The following is a 21785-nucleotide window of genomic DNA, read 5'->3' as shown; positions in this document are numbered from 1 at the left end:
TTGTGTTCCCGGGAAATATTCATTTTTTTCTGTTAGAAACGTTTGAAACCTTATGAATTCCTCTAATACTGGTCCTCCTCCCCAGAGGAGCTACGCCCAAAACATTCACAGCTACACATAGACACAGCTGATGTTCATCAAACTCTACAAGCTTTTGAAACAAATATTATTCATATGAAATAATACTAATATATGAAACACACACACACACATATATATATATATATAACTAACTGTAACATCACAAGAAAATATGACATTACATATGTAATATTTTGAGCGCACAGTCAATGTTTGTGTAGCTTTTCTCTCACATACAGTAGGTATATAGATAAATAGACATAGATAAAATCTCTAAATAGAGCTTTACTCCCTTATTGAACGGTATAAAATGAGGGTTTGACTTTCAACACTGTACATTTATTAATATAAGACATACAATGAGGTTACATAAAAGAAAATTAATTAATTTGTGAAGCCAAACAATACATCCATCAATCACATTGCAAAATCTATTATTATTATATTCTTATTCTTGTTGTTGTTGTTGTTGTTCCAGCTGCTACTACAAATTCCGTATTATGTTTTATACAGTCTATGTGACCTGGATTCTGGAATAAGTCAGGACATGTTTCAAGGATTTGAAGAAACCGCTAAGGATTATGGGAACAAATCGAAGCGCGCGCTTCCTTGAGTTGCACGTTATGTTAAGTGTGTGGTTACACATTGGCTGTTGAGCGCAACGCGTTTTTCAAAAATGACCAAGCAAACCCGTTTGCTTTCAAAATAAAAATAAAAATGACTGTTTTATACTATCCCTTAAACTAAGCGCTACAATTTTTTTTCACTCTCAGGTGTACATAAATATTTTAGGGAAAAAAAGAAGTGACAGGTCACAGGAATCCTGCATTGGTTTTAATGGACAGGATGTGTGATTATGCTATCGACCTAATAACTTAATATTTATTGAAAGGGAACGGGGTGTTGTTAGAATGTCTATTGATAAATGTGATATACTTTAAAAAAGTTTTCATATTCCACATTCTACAATTTTCAATGAAACACGTTTTTTTAATTGACTTTTTTTTATTTTGAAATCCAGAAGCGGAAGTCATATTCTTGTGGCAAGTAACTTGGTAGCTATAAGCTAACGTTAGCACTTTGACACTCTGAGAACAAAGGTGTATGATACAAACTTACGATGCAGAATCACTGTGCTGCACCGAAATGTACGAGTGGCAAGTCCGACCATCAGCCACTCTTCAGGTTTCCTCGTGACGCAGAAAGGTAACTAATGTTAACGCAATGCTAAAACAGGTAGCTAGACTGGTAGCAACACACTCGGAGTGGTTCATATTGTAGAGAGCAAAGCATGCATGTGAAAACAAGGCTACATTTCATTTAAGTATCATATTTGGTTCATTAGAATTGTCATAAGCAATCTACACATTTATTCAAGATGTTGCACGTCCATTTAAGGCTGGTTATTCAAAGGTTTGACAGCTTCGCGGGGGTGTTTTAAAAAATGTACACACCAGGGCTGAAAGATTTATGGAAAACTATATGATCTGACGTGACATCTGAAGTGTTTGATTGTGTTGAAATGATAGTAGTACATTATTATCAAATGCATTATTTAAATGTGACCTATAAAAATACAAGTTTTTTCTAATATTTATGTATTACATTTTAAGACATAAATTCCCTGCCAATGGAATAGACATGTTATAAATTGCAGACATACATACACACATTTAATGAGCACACACTGGATGCATCTCATGCAATGGGTAGTGCAGCCTCGGTGAACCTTAAAACTGAAATCTCTTGTGCCTTTTGACCTTTTTGAACTTGATTTGAACACCTGTTTCAGGTCCAAGACGTGGGCTGAGAAATGTCAGAGGAAAGACCTCATAGACAAATCGCCGGAGCAGCTGCACAGATACTACAGACTGTGTGGAAAACATTTTGACTCGTCTCTGATTGATAGTGTGAGTTACGCTTGTTAAGTTGATTATGTTGATGTTGGACCAAATGTTCATGAATAATTTGATTTAATAAATCATTTTCATACTTACTATAATTATTTAATCAAATTATTGAATAAACATTATAATAATGCTTGGATTTATGCTCGATTCAGTCCGTGTACAGTATATGTTCTGTTTGAATAATTTTTTGGGGGGCTGGACTGTTTTCAGGATGCTCAGAATAAAGTGTTAAAGGATAATGCCATACCAACTGTCTTTGATATGCCAAGCCAACCTCAAACTGGTCAGATGAAGCGCACCAAAGAGCAGGTGGGTGAAATAGTTTTGAACGTGAAAAATGATTTGCACAATTTGATTTAACCATACCTTTAATTTTTATCTTGTGTCTCTTTATTTTTATAGACCAACAATGATGAAATGGAGAGCAAGGAAAGAAAAAGTAAGTTGAAATATTACCACACATTAATGGTGTTTTCCCACTATACATTCTTAGTACCTGCTCTGGCAAGGTTCCAAGTGAGCTTAGCTGATACCAAAATGTGACGTCAACAGACTTCCGGCCAGTGATTGGCAGAGCGCGTAATCACTGGAAGAGCCACCAATCAATGGAGAACTGTAGATCAGTTTAAAAGACGTTAAAATCCCGAAAACCTGCCTTAATCTCCAACATTTAGCAAGGACATTTCTAAAATCTCAATATTTACAAGAAGAGTCTGATGTATTTCGCACCAGCACTGCCAAAAGCCGAAAATCGGAAGTCGCATCACAACCCGTTCAGCCGTATTTTAAATCTGTGTCAGATGGGGTCTGCGCTTCATTCATGCAGGAAATACTGGACTAATCTTTTTACTAAACTTGTAATGATTCAGTAAGCCAAAAACTACTGCTTTGCTCGTCACTAGTTTGTGTGTTTGTGTCACGTCTAAGACAAATGTCACGGAATTTTTGTGCAGCTGTGCTATGGCGACTCGGTCTACGCTGAGGCTGTACTATAGTAATAGAAAATGACCCAAACCGTGTAGAGTTGTGCCATGGTACAACTGTATAGTGGAAATGCACCATTATTATTTGTATAATTTGTTATTATTTATTTGTAACATGATGAATGCTTGAACTGGTTCCTGTCCTGCAACTGTTTTTCTTGTAGAAGTGAAGAAATCTCAAGCAGACGCCGATAAGGAAGATGTCCCAACTGTTTCAGAGGAAGAGAATAACAGAGAGTATCTCAAGTCATTATTTGAAGTTCTTGTTCTGTTGGGAGAGCAAAGCATTCCTCCTTCAGGGCCTGGTGATGTAAAACAGGATGGTCTTAAGTCAAGCAACTTTCAGGCATTGTTAGAATATCGCATGACGTGTGGGGATGATGTCCTCAAGAAGAGGTACGAGGAGAATACGGAGTGCTGCTCTCCAGCTCAGCTGAATCAGGTGATTGAGGTGTGTGAGAAATGGATCCGCAGCAAGCTGGTGGAAGAAGTTAAGCAACACGGCTGTTTCTCATTAATCACTGATGATTTGGTGAAGATCTCAGGAGACTGGTACCTGCCTGTGTTTGTCCGGTTTATGGACCAGTCTAACCGCCAGTGGGAGAGGTTTTTTGGATTCCTGAGCTTTGAAGGTGATGGAGATACCCTGGCAGAGACACTTGTGTCTGAAATGACTGACAAATGGGGCCTGGATATGGAACAGTGCAGAGGCCAAGCCCATTCCTACACTGGGATACATTTTAGAAAGATAAAAGCATTTTCGGCCAAAGTGATTGAGAAGTATCCAATGGCAGTACTAACACTGAGATCCACTAGTTTACTGAACATGTCACTTGCCGATGGTATGCCTTTGTCAGGGGTTCAGCTTGTCATGTCCACCTTGAAGAAGATAGAGTCGTTCTTCAGTCAGTCCCAATTACTGCAACTGGAGTTGGAAAACACCATTTCAATGTTATACCAGGACAAAGAGGACAGAGCCAATGAACTGAAGGAGATCTGTCGTACCAGCTGGACCAGACAACATGATGCATTTGAGGTGGCCGTGGACATCCTAGAGGCACTGCTGCTCTGTGTGGAAAGTGTGCATGATAATGAAGAGATAAAGTGGAGCGATCTAGTCGCACATGATGCCTTAGAGATTTCAAAAGCACTGACCGATTTTGAGTTTGTCATGGCATTGGTCGTGCTCAAAAACACAATGACACTTACTCTGGCATTTGGGAAGAATATGCAAGGGAAAGAATCAGATGTCCATTTCGCTGCAACCAGTTTAAATGCTGTACTGCACTCACTGAAGGAAGTGTCAGACAACATCGATGTATATCATGAGTTCTGGAATGACGAGGCAGTTAATCTAGCCACTGCCATGGACATCCCAGTAAAGCTTCCTCGGTCACACTTGAGAAAGCATCCATCAGACTTTGGAACCACCCAACCAGATAGTTACTACAAGAATCACCTGTCTGTTCCTATGGTGAACCACATCATCCAAGAAGTTAATGAGCTCTTCAGTGAGGACCACCTGAAGTTCCTGAGAGGTCTGTCACTAGTCCCTGCCCTCATCGAGCAACAGAAGTCTAGTGAACCTGAAGAGGAGAGCATACAGGTGTTTAAAAATTACATCCCAAATGCAGCAACCCTATCTGCTGAGCTCCACTGTTGGTGGGTTAAATGGAGCAAAAAGGTCAAAGGTGAAACAATACCTTCCAATCTCCATGAAACACTGCAGCTGGCAGACGTGAAGTTCTTTCCAAACATGCTTGCTGTCCTGAGATTAATCGGTATTCTGCCAACCTTGGCTCTGGAGGACAGCCGCAATGTAGCCTATAAGCGCTTCAAAATGTATATGGAGAACACCCCTGACCAATTCAAATCAAAAAGTCTTGCACTTTTAAACATGAACTATGATGTTGAGTTTGATCTGGATTCAATGGTTGAGAGCTATATGAAAACATACCCTGACAGAGAAGAAAATCAGGTGTGATATTGTACTTTCTGGATAGATAATCCGTATCTTGGCTCATAATGTACAGATTGTGTATGTCTGTCTTTGTCTTTTGCCCTTATGTTAATTTTCTTTAATAAAATGTAGAATCTAAATGAATAAAGGGGACAACTGGACCAAAAAACATTTATTTTGTCTCCATTGGTTCTAAAGGAATTGTGTTATAGACTGGGTTTAGAGTTATGTACATTTTCAAAGTATGTGTGCGTCACCTAATGGTATTTAATAAAGTGGGTAAGGGGGAACAGATCAACCATAAATCTCTCCTTTACATGAAAATAAATAAAATACATTCTTTGGTTGAATAACTTCATACATTTGTACTTCATGGATTTCATGATTTAAATTGACCCTGTTCTAAAATAATCAAAGCTAGTGCTAATGTAAAGCAGCATGACACTGAAATTCTCCTGTAAATAAATAGCCCTGAATTTTTCACCACTGCCCTGCGTCTCACCATCCATCTTCCTCTTTGGCAGCTGCATCTGTGAATGCAGTGTGAGCCCTGTTGGTAAACAGCTGAGTCACAAGCTGCTCTGAAGGTCAGATTTCCAGTGTGGTGCTTTGTTTTGATTAAATCTGATGCGATCGAAGACTCACATCACTTGATCCATGTACAATGTTTGCATTACAATGAACTGCCTGAATAAAAAAAAGATATTTGAGCCAGTCTGTCTGTTCTAATCCATATACAGTATACTCCTCAGCTGGTACAGGCACACTTTCACAATAAATAAATTATGCCACAATGTATTACTTCCTGCAAGGGGATTATGTCTTTGGTTGTCTGAGCAGCATAAATAATAATTATAATTCAAAAAATACCAACTAAAGTTATAAAATAACTAACACTATTAACCCTTATAAATTGTTTAACTTCTAAAAATGTCACTGTCACTTCACACAGCTAATAGTGCCTCATAAAGGTTTATGTTACTGTGTAGTGTGGTCAATATTATAATAGTATACCAGTTTTCTTTACAAATAAAAGCTTGAAAGAAGTTTTACACAACCAAAAATATCTTGTACTTGAAAATGTTGATAGGAATTATACTTTTGAATGTATCTTAACTGAAATTGTAAGTTGTTTTGTCTAAAGCAAGATGTAATAACAGTCTGTATTACGCAGTACCCTTTGCATTTTCGCCCCTGCTCTTACAAATGTCGGTGCACGCTCCTGGTCATAGCTTTGTTCTGTAGTTACTACAGGTTAACTCTTGTGGTCAGGCCTGGCGGAGCCACTCTGCCCTCTGCTGGCTCACATGTGGCACTGTTTGCTGTAGTTCCTGGTTCAGGGCATAACACGCTTTCGGAGACTCCTGCCTCACCACGCAATATCAACTTTTCCAAGCATGGAATTACAAGGTTCTTAGTTTTCCAAAGAGACATTAAGCGAACATAACACCGAAACCCAACTGTGCCGGGTGCAGGTTGTGCCCGCGGCATGAGTCCGTAGACTCTCCTGCAGGTTTGCTCACTGTAGGCTAGCCAGCTTGCAACCGCCTGCTAAGCTAGCTAACTTACTAGCTTGCTATTGCAGTTCAAAATGACTGACTGCTGCGCCGCGGCGAGCTGTGATTACCAGCCAGGGGAATCGACCACTGCCCTCTTCAGCTTCCCCGTAGATCCAGATCGGTAAGAGCTGTGCTTATTTCAGCGAGATTCCTATTATATATAATAAGCCGCGAGCATGCACAATGAATGTGTTGGCTACCCACCGTTAGCATTGCCGTTAGCTTAGCAGCATGTTGGCTAACAGTGACACAACTCTGTGGAAAATGGCGCAGACTAGTTACTCTTGAAAGAAAGAAAATGTATGAAATTCACTCCGTTCATTCATTTCACATGTGTGAATGGTCGCGGAAAGTGTTATTTTCTCCACCGATATATGTTTGTGTTTAGTGGTTACGCAGACGTCTGGAAACCTTAGTTAAAAACTTTTTTGTGCTGTTATTTAAATCGCCATCGGTACACGACACCAATCGCCTCAGTGGTGTAACATTAGAAGAGCAGGCTTCAGCTTAGGAAAACGAATTATTGATCATTATAATTTGTTCTGATTGCACTTACAAAACAATAACCCAAAAACAGTCACGTTGTAGTGTATCTCACAGTCAATCTAATATTTATGTCGTTTTAACTGGTGATGTACGTAGGGATAAATAAACATTAACGCCTTCCTCAATCTCGTCGCTGCCTTGTAACTAACGCGAGAACACGGTATATATATATTCACAGTTATACTAGCTGTGTCGTTTAATTTAATATATTCATCGAGTCCACTTAATGTAAAGATGCACAGTTGAATGTCACCTGCAGCTCAGCAGCCTGACTCACAGCGCTGTCTCCACAGGAAATAAAACCTCTGAGTCAGAGGAAAGACTATCTACTGAATACATCACTAACTCTGTAACTGAATTTTCTGTTCTGTTTCTTTTTCTTTATGTGCTCCATTTTAAAATAGCAAATGCTTTATATTGTCTTAATAATAAGTTTTTATATGGTCCCAGTAAATCCACCTCTATTCTCCACATGGATTATTAAAATAAGTTGAGTGACAGCGAGGGAGTGTAGACAGAAATAAAAGCAGACGAGTGTTGTAAAGGGTGAAGATGTTAGCCATCATTCATCTGCAATTTTGTCCATTATGTAGTGTTTAAAAATACAGCTAACCAAAGACGATCCGCCAAATCCATGTAACGGTAGTTGACAAAACTTCTACAACATGCAATGAAAGCGTCTCTCATTTAATGTGTCATTATAAGCTTTTATTTGTCCTTCCTTCCTTAAATTGTTTGTGTGTAAGGTTCATCCACACTCTTGGCCTCTAGGTGGCACACTTAATCAGTTGGTGATGTTTTCACAATTATTTACAAAATGAGTTTGCACATGATCAAAATAAATGTTTGATTTTGTTATCCGTTTTTGTCTTAATTTATCTTTTGTCTTACTTCCACGTAATTTTAATGACATAAGTGACTTGGCTTCAGTTTGACATAAACACTAATAAATCCAGTTTGGTGGAAAAGCTTGAAATCAAACTCCATTCACATTTGGAATTTTAGGTCCTGCATTGATTCATTCTCAGTACTTCCAGTCTCCTGGAGGCTCTACAGACTTAATAAAACACTATTTGTGAATAAACTTAAATCATTTTTGGTCATGGTTCAGTCCATGCATAGAATTAGGAAATCATTTATTAAAGTGGGCATGTTTATACTATATAAATAAAACATTTTCAGTGCATCCAAACAAAAGTGGGCTTAAATACAACCAAGGGCTGCAACGACAAATTGATTAAATGTTAACCAGTTACTAAATGAATTGCCATCTATTTTGATATTTGATTTGAGTGTTTGTTTTGGTTCTTAAAAATTTCAGCTTCATTAAGTGAACATGTTCTGGTTCCTTTGCTTCATATAACAAAGACATTTTTAAAATTGAGTAATTATGGTTTGTGGAAAAACCAAAACATTTGAGATTGTCATCATTTCGAAGTTTGGGAAACACCGTCAACATTTTCTGACAATTTATGGACCAAACAACAAATTGATTAATCAGGGGGAAAAAACTCATAGGTGAATCCCTCATGAAAATAACCTATGATTTATTTCTATGGATAAATAAAAGTCCACAAGTCTTTATTAATTTGCTACAAGGGCTGAAATAATTATTATTTTCATAATCTAATCATCTGTCTTTTAATTTCTCGATTAATTGAGTACTTGTTTAAAATATTGTAAAATGTCGATGGGTGTTTCCCAAACCTCGACATGATGTTCTTGAATATCATGTTTTGGCCACAAATCAAAATTAATCAGTTTTAATGATTTCTTTGTTATATGAAGCAAAAAAACCAGAAAATATTCTCATTTAAGAAGCCGAAATATCTGAAAGCTTTTTTTAAATTATTGTTTAAAATAATTATTGCAACCCAAATTGCTACCAAATGTAAGACATATGCCTTTAGTGGTTTAGTAATGATTACTAAAAAGCTTTAGTAATCAGTAATCTAGTAACAAATACATTTATTTGTTAATTTTATTTTGGGAAAGAGAATTATTAAATACTGTGTCCACATTTGTAACAGATGCTCATCGATTTAATCTTTGTGTATTCATTCACTGTGTTTTTCAGCTGCAAACAATGGCTGGTCAACTGTCATCGTGAAGATTTGTCATCAGAACCTCTTGAACAGTTGCACACGCTGTACAAACTTTGTGCAAAGCATTTTGAGCCCTCTTTGATCTCCGAACAGGTAAGAAGAATATATTTCCCTTCCCATGTATGTTGAAGAAGACGGATAAACCCTTTTTACCATTATTTTGTTAGTGACTTTTTACGTCAGCATCACCTAATTAATTTGCTGCAAATGTTTGAAATCTTAAATAAGGAAAAAGACTTGTTGTGACTATAAACCAGTCGACTGTCAAAAAGGACGATGCACAGTGTGTGTGTAAAAAGTAAACAAGCCTAGAAACTATCTGAATCAATTGTAAGCTAATGTACACCTCATAAAGACATTTGTGTCACATAAATATTTACACAATAAATCAGTAAGTATAAGCATAACGCATAATAATAATATTTGAAACTAGAAAATACATATTTTTATAGCCTTTCATACAGTTTAGGTAGGTTTCTCTTGTGAAGTTTAAGACACTGTAGATTACAGTTATACAATAACTGCCTTTTTGTTTTTCAGAGTGCCTCCGGTTCTGTCTTAAGTGATGATGCTGTTCCAACAATATTTGGCTCTGTGACACCTGAGAATAATCAACCTGCCTGCAACAGGAAAAGAAATAGAGATCCTGTAAGTGTTCGGTGTTTAACATAACAGCATTTTTTTTATCACTCATGAAAAGTGTAGACTTATGAGTTTCATTTTCATCCTTTTAGGCGGAAGAGGAGCCCACGTCTGTTAAGAAGACAAAAGGTAAAGTTACTGCATAACGTTTCTTACTAAGCCCTGGATGCATAAAAAATCTGAGCAGATAAAGTCTCTGGTGAAATGTGCTCGCCCTTGTTGTGAATGTTAATTCACTGATTGAGTTTGCCACCTTTACTACCCCTTTCAATACATGTTTTGTCTTTCCTACCAGAAAACACAGAAGCAACAGACGTGACAGAGGAGACAAAAGAATTTCCCGGTGAAAACAGTGAAACGCCTGAACTACAAAATGAAACTAATGAGGATGTGGCCATCTCCAGAGCAAAAGACACTCTGATAGTCTATTTTAAAGAAATTCTGGCACTGACGGGATTCAGCATCAACGACGCAAACACCAACACTGATGAACCAATTGGAGGTGCTCGGGGTCAGCAAGGTCTCAACCCTATCTGTGTGGAGAAAATTGACAAGCAAGAAATCCTGCAGTTCAGTGAAGACCTCATGCGGGAGGAGATCCAGAACAGCCTCACACAGGCACGATTCTTCTCCATTCTGCTTCAGGATGTGACGAGCATAGAGGGAAATGAGCAAATCCCAGTTTTCATCAGGTCGGTCACTGTCGCTGGGTTCCCACAGAAACACCTAATTGGGTTCCTGCCATGTGACCTGGATGCAGAGAGTCTATTTTACATGCTTCTTTCTGAGTTGAGAAACAAGTGGGGGCTGAGGATGGAGAACTGCAGAGGAATCACGTATCTGGTTACAGGCAGTATATGTCAGAAAATGCGCGACCTTACCTGTAAGATTCTTCAGGAGTTTCCACAAGTGGTTCTCTCACCAAGTGACCCATATGCCTTCAACATATGGATTATTCGCTGTATGCCTATGCCCTCCATCCAGAAGACTGCAGATACTGTAGAGGAAGTGGCCTCATTACTCAGGAGAACACCAGAGCTGTCCAAAAGATTGGAAGGAAAGATCCAGGCGACCTATGGGCATATAAAAGGGGAGGTGTACAGGATCACAACAGCTATCAGTGGGAACTGGGAACATAGCACTGATGCCTACCAGACTATGTTAGATATTCTGGAGCCATTCCTGAACTGCATCAATGAGATGATTTCGAAGGTAGATGAAGAGGCTGCTGAGCAGATGGCCAAGCTCAAGCCCGTTTTGAAGAATTTCAATTTCATTATCACACTTGTTGTTCTGAAGAACACTCTCTGCTGTGTGAGCATACTCAACTCAAGTCTCAGGGGAATCATTAGCATCAGCAGTACCTTGCAGTACACCATTTCCAATGCCTTAAAGCTGGTAAACAAATACCAACAGGAGCTTGCAATATTCCACAGGAAATGGGTTTCGGATGCAGTTGGCCGAGCCAAGAAGCTGGGAGTGGAAGTCACTAAACCAGAGATGGACCAAGGAGACACAAGTGAAACACCACTGGAGGACTTTTACAGGGAAACCCTGAGTCGACCTATCTTGCAGTATCTTGTTGCAGAAGTGAAGAGGGTGTTCAGCGTTGAGATGGTGAGGATTCTACGATGGCTCTCGCTAGTTCCGTCTTATATGGCGGACCACAATTTCAGCATTCGCAGAGATAAAGTAGCAGATGCCAACTTGAACAACCTTGCCAGGCCTGACACATTCTATGAAGAGCTGGGTTGCTGGGAAGTGAAATGGAGGCACGCAAGCAAGCGCAGAATCCTACCTACAACAGTGTTTGCTACACTCAAGATTCCTGATATTGGGTTTTACCCAAATGTGCAAAGCTTGCTGCGGGTGTTGGGTACAGTTCCATGTGTAAACGCCGAAGCAGATGTGTATGGTCAATACCATATGGTACTGGAACGGTGCCACTCCTACCTAAAGGCCACACCAGGGGACCAAAGGAAGAGCAGCATGGCATATATCTATGTTAACCAAGATGTGCACTTCAGTGTCGAACAAATGGTGGATTCTTATGTCCAAAAGCATCCAGACATCCTGCAGGTGCTGCAAATGGTGTGTACACTTTCATAAGCTCCATTCTTCTATTTCATGGTAGTAATGTCAGTATATTTGTTTGTCTTTGAGTCTAAACCAGTCTGTCTGTGTGTTTATAGGACGATGTCACAACAGAGAAACTTCCCAAAGGCAAGTCAATTTAATACTTTAATACCAGTTTGTATTATGAACTAAAACATGAAAATATTTGTTTTCCTTTTTACTACAGTTTTGCATTCACACATTAGTGAGGCTATGCACAGCCCCTTTTCTTTCACATTTAATCAATACAATAGATAATGGCTTGTTTTGCACTGTTGTTGCATTTTAGATCCATGTACAGTGTTCTTGCTTTCCTCATGCTTGCTCCTCTGTGTGCTATTATACTGTTGCATGCTTGTGCTATCAAAAAATGCTGCAAGAGTATTTTAATAATCACTTGTTCTGTTGATTGTTTTCCTGATTAGATCCATCAGTGGTTCTCAAATCTCAAAATGATGTTTTTCAAATGTTAATTAATTATGAAATTATATTATTGAATGATTTCTTTGTTATATGAGGCAAGTAAACCAGGAAATATTCACATTTTAGAAGCTAAAAAAAATGAACAAAGATATTGATTATCAAAATAGTTGGTAGAGTTATTGATTAGTAATTTGATTGATGAATTAATTGTTGCTGCCCTACTCAGATGGTTTCCCGCAGTTCCTCCCAGATCCTCTCTTTCATACTCTAGTTTTTGTACTTGTCACTTAAGCTCTGTTGTGCATGAGTGAACTTTCTCTGTGTCCTTCCGTGTCTCTCTGTTACTGCCATAATTCATTATATGGGAAACGCAATTTTTAGTGTATACACTCTTGATTTTTTTTTATTGCTGTCTGCCCCACTAATAAGATTAAGTTATCTCTATTTACATAATTATTCCCACTTGTCATTTTAGTGGCAGCCCGTGGAAACCATGCTGAAAAGGACACAGAAGAGGAATTACAAATCTTAAACCTTGAGATGGATGCTGAAAGGCTTGTGGAGATGAAGTGTGCAGAGACTGATAGAGAATCTCTTAAGGCTGCTTTGCAGTCTGCAGTGACGGCTGCATACAGCAGTCACAGCAGGGTACATAATGACACTTCTCAGGATGGAGAGGTCGAGTATGTGACCAAGTCTGAAATGAAAGAAGTTCTTTCTGTGTGTGAGAATGCAGTCAGGGAGGGAATCCTCACAGAAGTGGGGACTTCATTCTTTTCCTTGTTCATTGATCGTGTTGTGAAACTTGGGGAAAAGGACTATCTCCCACTTTTCCTTAGATTTGTGGACAGTTTTGATGTCATGCGGTTGGAGTTGATGGGATTCCTTGAAGCAGATCTTGATTGTGATACCATGGTTCAGCGCCTCTTGGAAGTGTTTACAGTTGAGTGGCATCTTGATTTGAGTAACTGTAGAGGTCAAGCATACCTAGGCTCTGGCGATGTCTCCTACAAGCTGAAAGCCTTTGCCTGCAAAGTGCAGGAGAAATATCCTCTTGCTATAAGCACACACTGCTCTTCCTACTCATTCAACACATGGTGGTCAAAATCCATCCCAGTACCTGCTGTTAAAAGAGCTCTGGATACATTTGAAGAGGTTTTGATGTTTTTTGGTAGCAGTGCTACTTTAGAGAAACAGCTCGACCATGTAGTAGCCTTTGGTCTCAGAGAAAGCTATGAAAAGGCCCAAGAGTTACAAGGGAAGTTCTGTACCGTCTGGCAAGAGAAGCATGATTCGTATGAAGTGTTTGTGCAGATACTGGAGCCCTTAGTTGAATGTCTCGAGAAGATCAAAATCAACCCACAGAGATGGAAATCCTTTGTATCTGAGCAAGCTGGGGCCCTTCTCGGCAAGTTAATGGAATTTGATTTCATCATTGCCATGGTGGTCTTAAAGAATACATCCTCTTTTACCAGAGAGCTGAGTGCAGGTCTCCAGAAGGACCACTTTAGCGCCGCATCTCAGCTTTGCCAAATCAGTGGTATTATGGCATCGATGAACAGAGTAAAGACAAATATGAAAGTGTTTCACCAGAACTGGTTTGACGAGGCATGTGCGGTGGCACAGAGTCTAAGAGTGCAGATTGAAGTGCCTGAAAACTCTTTGTCAAAGGATGGCATGGCAAAGCCAATAGGGTTTTACAAAGATGGCCTAAGTGTGCCCCTGGTCGATAACCTAATCAATGCAGTGAAGGACCATTTTTCAGAGGACCACATAGAAGCTCTGAACTTCCTCTCCCTGGTCCCATGCTCAGTCACTGTCAGTTACATGTTTGAGAGATTGAAATCAAAGCCACCTCTCTACAGCAGTGATCTTCCCGACGCTGAAAACTTCTTCACTGAGCTGTGCTGTTGGAGAGTAACCTGGAAGACCAAAGTGGCGTCCGTAACAATCCCAGGCTCCATATTTCACACGTTACGCCTGCCACTCATGCAGTACTTTGGGAACATCAATGCGCTGCTGAGGATTATGTCTGTGCTACCCAGCACGGCACTGGAAGACTGTGGTGTAGTAATGCGCCACAAAAAGTTCCAAGAGTACGTGAGAAATACAAATGCTAAAGACAGGTCCACGTGCTTGGCTATGCTGCAGGTGAGCACAGACTTCAGCAGAGACCTGGACCGAATGGTGACCCAGTGTTTGAAGGTTACCCCACAAGCCTTGGAGGGTATCTGTCTGGTGCGCATTCATTTTCATTTAGTTTAAAATTTGTTCATTCTTAATTTATTCTTTATTATTTATTAATTAATATATTTTTTTATTTACCTGTATCTCCCCAACAGGACAAGGAATCCAAAAGTTTCAACAGGAACGCTGAAAATAATATGGAAGGTGACTATATTAGATTACAAATTTTCACAAAGGTGAAAATGACATTCAACTAAATGTTATTTATTGAGTGTTTGCAATAACAACAGTTGTGTTATTTCTCCCTATTCTAGTTGACCCTGTCAAGGAGGAAGCTGAGCCCAAACTCGAGCAATGTCCTGACAAGATTGAGGACCAGGAAATGAAACCAGCAGATGAAAATGGGCACGCAGGAGATAATCGTCAAAGTTTGGCCACAGTGTTCAGAATGGCTGCACTACTGGGGAAAAAGAATAGCAGTCTCTCTGATCTTTCAGAAGAGGATAGAGAGCTTTTCACCCAGGAGCTCACCATGTGCCACTGGTTTGGAAGAGAGAATAAATGCATACCCTCGATAGGTGATGGTGAAATGGTGAATTTACTCATAAATGCAATCAGAGATGCCATACTCAAGGAAATACAGGAATCTCCCTTCTTCTCACTCATCACAGACAAACCAGTTAAAATTGCTGACAAGACACATCTACCTGTTTTTATCAGGTATGTTGGAGAATCTGCCCCAAAAGTTGAGCTCATGGGTTTCTTACCGTTTGACGAAAACTGTCATGTCGACACACAAGCAAATAACCTCGCAAAGATTCTTACTGAAGACTGGGGCTTGCCAATGTCTCAGTGTCGTGCACAAGCATTCATGCACTTGGGCTCAGGTTACCAAAGTCTAAAGAAGATGTCTTTGGATTTTCTGAAGAGTTATCCACTCTCTGTTGTAACGCCAAGTGAGTCTTGTGGCCTTGCCCATTGGCTGGCAGGAAGTGTGCCTTGCCCTTCAGTAGCTAAAATGTTGGATATCACAGAAGACTTGCTGCTGTTCTTTGACGAATCTCCTTGTCTAGAGGGTCAGATGGCGCAGGCCGTTGATGGGCTTTTAAATATGCCAAGAGAGGCCCTGGAGGAAATCCCAGAAACATGTTGCTCAAGGTGGAGAAAGAGAGAGGATTTCTTCGACATACTTGCTGACACGTTGGAGGGTATTCTCAGCTGTCTAGATGCTGTTAGCTCAAGTACCACAGGAGCCAAGTCGATGCATGCTCAAGTTCTCACTACTGCTCTAAGAAATGTGGATTTCATCGTCACCCTTGTGATTCTGAAGAATGCCTGTGCTCCTCTGCGTAACTGTAGCACTGTCTTCCGCTGTGGAAACCCTGCTGATATTCTCTGTGAAGTGGAAAAAATCCCTTCAATCATTGAGACTCTTAACAAAATGTTAGAAAACGTGAGCAGTGTGCACTCCACTTGGTTTGAGCAGGCCTTCCAGCTAGCAAACAAGGTAGCTCCCGAACAAGTGTGCTTTTCAGAGGAGGCCAACAGCTATGAATCTCCCGAGGTCTACTACAGAGAAAACCTGAGTGTTCCTCTCCTCAGAAGTCTCGTTGATGAGATGAAGTACAGCTTCTCGGACAGCCACTTAAAGGCCCTGTCAGTCCTGTCATTGCTGCCCTCCTGCAACCCACAGCCAATTCTGTCGGAGACCACAGACAAGCCATTCAGCCTCTACCTTACGGACCTTCCTGAGCCCGAAGCAGCTGAGCAGGAAATCAATGTCTGGGCTGCTGTGTGGAGAGAAAAAGATCAGGATGCTTCTCCTCCAACATCCATCGCTGAAACATTAGCTCACCCCGAGTCAAAGAGCCATCCAACTGTCACATTACTGCTCAGGCTAGTCGCTGTTCTGCCCAGTGTCAGCATGGAGTGTGACCTGATGAAGACCACACTGAATTCCATGAGGGATCTGTTGAAAACCACACTATGCAAAGGCAGTAGAATAGATCATGTGATGCTCCTCTCTCACTGCACAACGCTGCAGAGACTACCGGAGGTCATTGAGAAGTGTGTGGCGGTGGATCCAGAGAGCAGTCCGTGTCTGTCTCAGGTAACGATAATCATCATCGACTGTTTTGTTTTTACACCAACAGAAAATTCACCAACACATTTCATAATTGATTGTTACCGATTTTTCTGGCAAATATTAACACCTTCACAAATATCACTGACCCTTTGCACCGCAGCCATTTTGACAGGTCAAATCGCAGGTGTAAATCAAAGTGATCAGGTACAGCCTTTAATGTCATCTGTAGCATTTTAACATGGTACCATTCCTGCTAAAACATGACAGAAGGGCTGCTGTGCAAAGGGCTTATTGTTGTACTCAAATATGCTCAATGGGTTTTAAGTCTTTCATTATAGTATATTAATATCTTTGGGTTTGTGTTGTGAGTGAGACGAGAAGAATATGTCTTCTGGGAACTTAAAATTGTCATGTTTTCTTGTCTAAAATTCAAAGTATCAAAACTATTGTCATGCTATACTTGTCTTGTGAAATATACAGAGGATGTTTGTAGGATCAGCATAACAATCACATTTGTTTCACATGTTGTGTAGGTGATGGGAACTTTGCAACAACTGAAGTTAGACAAAGGTAAGTGCATCTTGATGTAACTGTGATCATAAAAAGACGATGAACAATTAGTGAAATATTTTTTTAGTATGAAGGTTTTGTTATTGCTTTCTTTAAATCAGGAGCCTTTGAAGTAAAAGCAGATGAACAACCAGAAGCTGCCAGTGGAGAAGACGGGCCTGCTGATGGGGAGGCACATTTGGCTGACGCTGAAGTGAAACTGGAGGTCATTCCTGAAGGACCAAGAAATGCCGTGTCGTTCTACGAGCCACTGCTACGTGAGCAAATCATCAAGGAACTCTGGGACTCTCAGTTCTTCACTGTTATAACTGAGAAAGATGTTGAAATCGATGGAGAGCTCTACATCCCCTTGTGTATCAGGTACCTACACAAAGAGGACATCCAGTGTGAGGAAACGCTGGCTTTCATCCCTTTCATTGAAGACCCAGTTACCCTCGCAGAAACTATTGAGACTATCCTGTCTGAAAAGTGGGGGCTCAATATGGAGTACTGCAGAGGACAGGCCTCACTAAGTGTTGGTGAAGTAGGAGCTCAGATGAGGGCTGTGAGTTTAGCTATAGCTACAAAATATCCCCAGGCTGTAAGAACTGTCAGCTCTGCTTTATCTCTTAATGTATGGCTGGCTAAATCTTGCCCCACTCCAGAAGCAGCTGATGGAGCACTTCTCATAGGAAAAATATTACACTGGCTTACTGAGGATGTCGAACGCCAGAACAAACTGGAAGACATGATCCTTCATGTGTTCCAGGAAGATGAAGGAAAGGGCAATGAGCTGCGTGACAAACTCATCAAGAACTGGGAGAGAAGCCATGACATGCATGAAGTAACGGTAGAGATTTTAGAAGCAGTCATACTCTGCCTGAACGAGCTGAAGGGAGCGGGGAGTATTCCAAACCAGCAGCAAGCATCGCAGTTCTTAAATGAGGTCAGGAAGTTTGAGTTCATCCTAGTAACAGTTGTGCAGAAAAACATCCTCATTGTCACTAAAGAGCTTAGTCAGTCTCTTCAGGGCAAACCCTTGGATTTGTTACTTGCTGTGAAAAAAATGCCCGATGTCAAAGCATCCCTCAGTAAACTGAAGAGCGATATTGACACGCATCACAAGGTCTGGTTTGACCAAGCGGTCGCACTGGCTTCTAAACTTCACGTCCCATTGTTGCATTCTGTGCTTCTAGAGCCGTTGAGTGAGTTTTACAAAGAGTCCGTAAGCACGAAAGTTGTAGAGCACTCGATAGCAGAGATCGATGACCTCTTCTCAGAAAAGGTGTTGGATACTTTGAGGTGTCTGGAGATTGTGCCTTACGCAATGTCCAAAGTAGAAACCAGCATTCTTAGTGGTCTTGTGTTCCGCCTGTACAAGGAGGACTTGCCAGATCAGCCCTCCCTTCACTCTGAGATAAAGTCATGGAAGGAGAAATGGTCTGATCCCCTGGCTGGCTACCTTCCGACTACTGTGCTCGATACCCTGAAGACGTCACAGATAAGAAGTTTTATTAACATTGAGACTCTCCTCAGACTCCAGGTCATCTTGCCATTTTCAAGAAGGGAGAGCAGCTTCAGGCAAGGAAGGAGAAGTTTACAGGAGTTCATGGTCATAGAAAAGAAGTCCCTCTCTGAGCTCCATGCACTGTAAGAGTTGAAGGTCTTCCATCACAGTTAGCAGGTTTGAGTTATGCCTTTGAGATGTCATCACCACCATACATAAGAACTACTGTCTCGACCCCAATTGAGATCCCAAGTTCTGAACTTAATATTTCTGTGTACATTATGATCTAAAATCTTTGAAATTTGCTTTTCTTGTTTTCCTGCAAACCAATCCCTATATTATGGTTTTTGTTTAATCTGTAGTTTGTACAGTTGAATTGCCCGGTGGGACCAATATCTTGGCAAAAAAAAAAAGAGAAAAAAAAGCAATGCTCCACTGACGGTTATCAATGCTTGCGTGCCTTGATGCAAAACTAACAATTCACCCCATGTATTATGGTAATACATATGTCGAAAGATGTCCCATTGGCGTGTGAAACAACTATATTTTTACCATTATGAAAATGACCAGACGGACTCCCGCGTCGCTGTCATGGATTCATTATAATCATGAAACAACACCCTTAACCTTTCCTGGGCACAAATAGAAATAGTTAGTTTAAATCATGTCCTCTGATGATTTTCCCACGTTACCTGTCTCTTTGCAGGAATGAATTTGCTGTAAACGTATCTTTGAAAGAATGTTTCCTTCATAGGAAACCCTTCGTATATATTTGTCAGAAAAGTAATAAAAAAATGCTCCAAAAATACCCACCTGGCTTTTTCATTTCTTTTATATTTTATATTCTGTTATTCATGTGTTGGGAAGTGTGTGGTCATTTCACGAAGTTAACACAAGATGGCGCAGTGAGGCTGTGAATTGTCTTTAGGGGGAAAGCTCAGAGTCTGGTATCAAGTGGGACTAGGAATAGAGAAGTGTTCCTCCAACTTTGCATCAAAATTGAGATTTGTACACTGGTTTTGTAAATCCGGCTCATATAGAATGAGTTATAAATGCAGTTTTTACATATTGTAACTCCTTGTTAGATTGTTTAGATATTGGACAATATTTTTCCATAGAGATCATCCTAGTTGTGATCTCCTTTCAATAAAAGTTTGAATTTGCATAACAGGCTGCCAGAGTTAATGATTATCAACTCATTTCACCTTCTGTGCTTGAGATGAGAATTCCTTTCATGATTCACTCACTGAGCAGCAAGGGTGTGGGTTTAAGAAAAGCAGTATATAAGGTCACGTAAACACCAGGCTATCTCTAGACGCCAGATTAATATTTATTTTTACAATACCTGTTTGCCTGACCGCTGCGCTGCCTGGCTACGTGAGAAGGACTGCTTTGACTGGTATTCGCCGCCGATGCAAATCATTCGGGGTTCCATTGTTACTGGACGCGGCGAGGTTAATATGTAATTTCTGAGTGTATTTTGTGTGTGTGTGCTCTGCTGAATAGCGTCCGTCTTTCTTGTCAATCATTTGCCATGAATTTTAATCTGGTGAATAACAAGGAATTCCAATAACACAGCTACTGTGCTGACAAATGGTGAAGCCCATTCATTTATAGCTGTACTTTGTTTAACGTAGTCTCAGTGTTAGCAGGTTTTAAACAGAATTTAAAGCACGTGCTAAAGTGGATAATTTAAAAATGCACACAGCGTTTCCCTGAATTGTATTTGAATGCCTGCTGCTTTATTACAACTCTCCTCAGGAGCTAATTGGTAAAACTGGTTGTGCCTGAAAGTATACTGACACATTTAAAACCCAAGTTCTTATTTATGACATAGTCTACAGTTAAATGCCTTCTCTGGTTTAAACGAGGTCTAGTATAGTTTTTGTGCCCGTGTGCACTAAATAACCCAAAAACAAAGACCATATGTCGCCGCAGAAGCGCCAGCGTGTACATGCACATTGTGCCTGTGGATCCGAAGCCACCTGATCTTTAACACTGATAACCCCACTGAGTGCACTTTTTTTAAAGAGACATGTATTCTTCCTGTGAGCTGTAACAGCAGATGCCTGCATGACAAAGCCCCGATTGTCGGTGCTCAGCTCACTGTGAAAGGAGTATCTCCGTGTCCCCGCTCAGCTGCTGAGCAAACGGATCTGTCTCCGCTGCTGTGGGCCGCAGGCAGCACTGCTCGCACACAGGCCTCCCTCGCCATGGCTACATGCAAAACACTGACTCGCACAAAAAAACTCCACATCCATGCTCTCTGCCAAGACTAACACAACTTCCTACAAGCTGTGTTTTATTTATTTACACTTGCAGACATGGACGGTGGTGCAGTTGGACTCTCAGGTGCGGCGTCACGGACAACATCCACCGCCTTTAAGCCAAACTGGGTATGGATCCAATTGACCCGTGCAGCAGGTTTCCTGCTGGAAGTCAAGGTTGTGCACTGATGTAAAAGCTGTGGCACTCTGTAATCATGTCCATACACAGCCAGAGTTTAACGACACTCTGGAGGGGAAGACCGAGGGCTTAGGAGGATTTTATTTCAAGGTTTGCTTTCAGGGGAAAATTGTCAGCACAGGCCTGAATTAAGATCCTCTCTGTAAGCAAAACGTTTGGTTTGAATTATTTAGATATCAGCTTGTTGATTGTAGCCTTAAAAACACTTTATTTTTTTCCTCAGCACTGTAAAAGCTTCTGAAGTTGAAACTGAAAGACATGAACCAGAACCAGTTGCTCTCAAATGTATCTCGACAGACGAAAAAGTGCACCGCCGACTTTGGACCTGCAGTGCACTTTCACACAAGCATGGTCACGCATTCAAAATACCTTTGTAATCCTTAAAGAAGGGAGCTTTAATCACGTATAAGGATGCTTTGGTGCTCTCACGCCTCTGCCAACCAAAATCTAACAGACCTGATATTCATGAGGTCCAGATGTATCAGCACAGTTTATCTATTGTATGTGTTTAAAAGCCTGCAGCTGGGCTGTTGCCTGTCCATGTGATTCCTATACCTTCCCTCAGCCCCCTTGCTTACCAGAGGGGGAGCGGATGGAGAGAGGCCTGTAAAGAACTGGATCGCCAATGGACTCTGTCGACATCTCCCCAGCCAAGTGATGCTCCCC

The 21785-nt window shown here is 40.6% G+C and overlaps 2 protein-coding genes across 2 annotated transcripts; both read left to right on the top strand.

Annotated features, from left to right (window-relative positions):
• Positions 1 to 1112: 1112 nt before the first annotated feature.
• On the top strand, positions 1113 to 5644 carry thap12a (THAP domain containing 12a). Its single transcript, XM_058628403.1, has 5 exons — positions 1113 to 1287; positions 1874 to 1991; positions 2202 to 2300; positions 2394 to 2430; positions 3139 to 5644. The coding sequence occupies exons 1-5, from the start codon at positions 1202 to 1204 to the stop codon at positions 4956 to 4958; spliced, it is 2160 nt and encodes a 719-aa protein (XP_058484386.1). The 5' UTR covers positions 1113 to 1201; the 3' UTR covers positions 4959 to 5644.
• Positions 5645 to 6238: 594 nt separating this feature from the next.
• On the top strand, positions 6239 to 19461 carry si:dkey-250d21.1 (uncharacterized). The gene is made up of 11 exons (XM_058627023.1): positions 6239 to 6614; positions 9117 to 9237; positions 9685 to 9792; positions 9879 to 9915; positions 10082 to 11877; positions 11979 to 12009; positions 12800 to 14562; positions 14667 to 14715; positions 14826 to 16621; positions 17131 to 17167; positions 17269 to 19461. Exons 1-11 carry the CDS (start codon positions 6526 to 6528, stop codon positions 18798 to 18800), a joined length of 7359 nt encoding a protein of 2452 aa, XP_058483006.1. The 5' UTR covers positions 6239 to 6525; the 3' UTR covers positions 18801 to 19461.
• The last annotated feature ends 2324 nt before the right edge of the window (positions 19462 to 21785 follow it).

Source organism: Solea solea, chromosome 4 (assembly GCF_958295425.1).
Source record: "Solea solea chromosome 4, fSolSol10.1, whole genome shotgun sequence".
Classification (NCBI taxonomy): domain Eukaryota; kingdom Metazoa; phylum Chordata; class Actinopteri; order Pleuronectiformes; family Soleidae; genus Solea; species Solea solea.
This window is presented reverse-complemented; position numbering and strand designations above follow the sequence as displayed.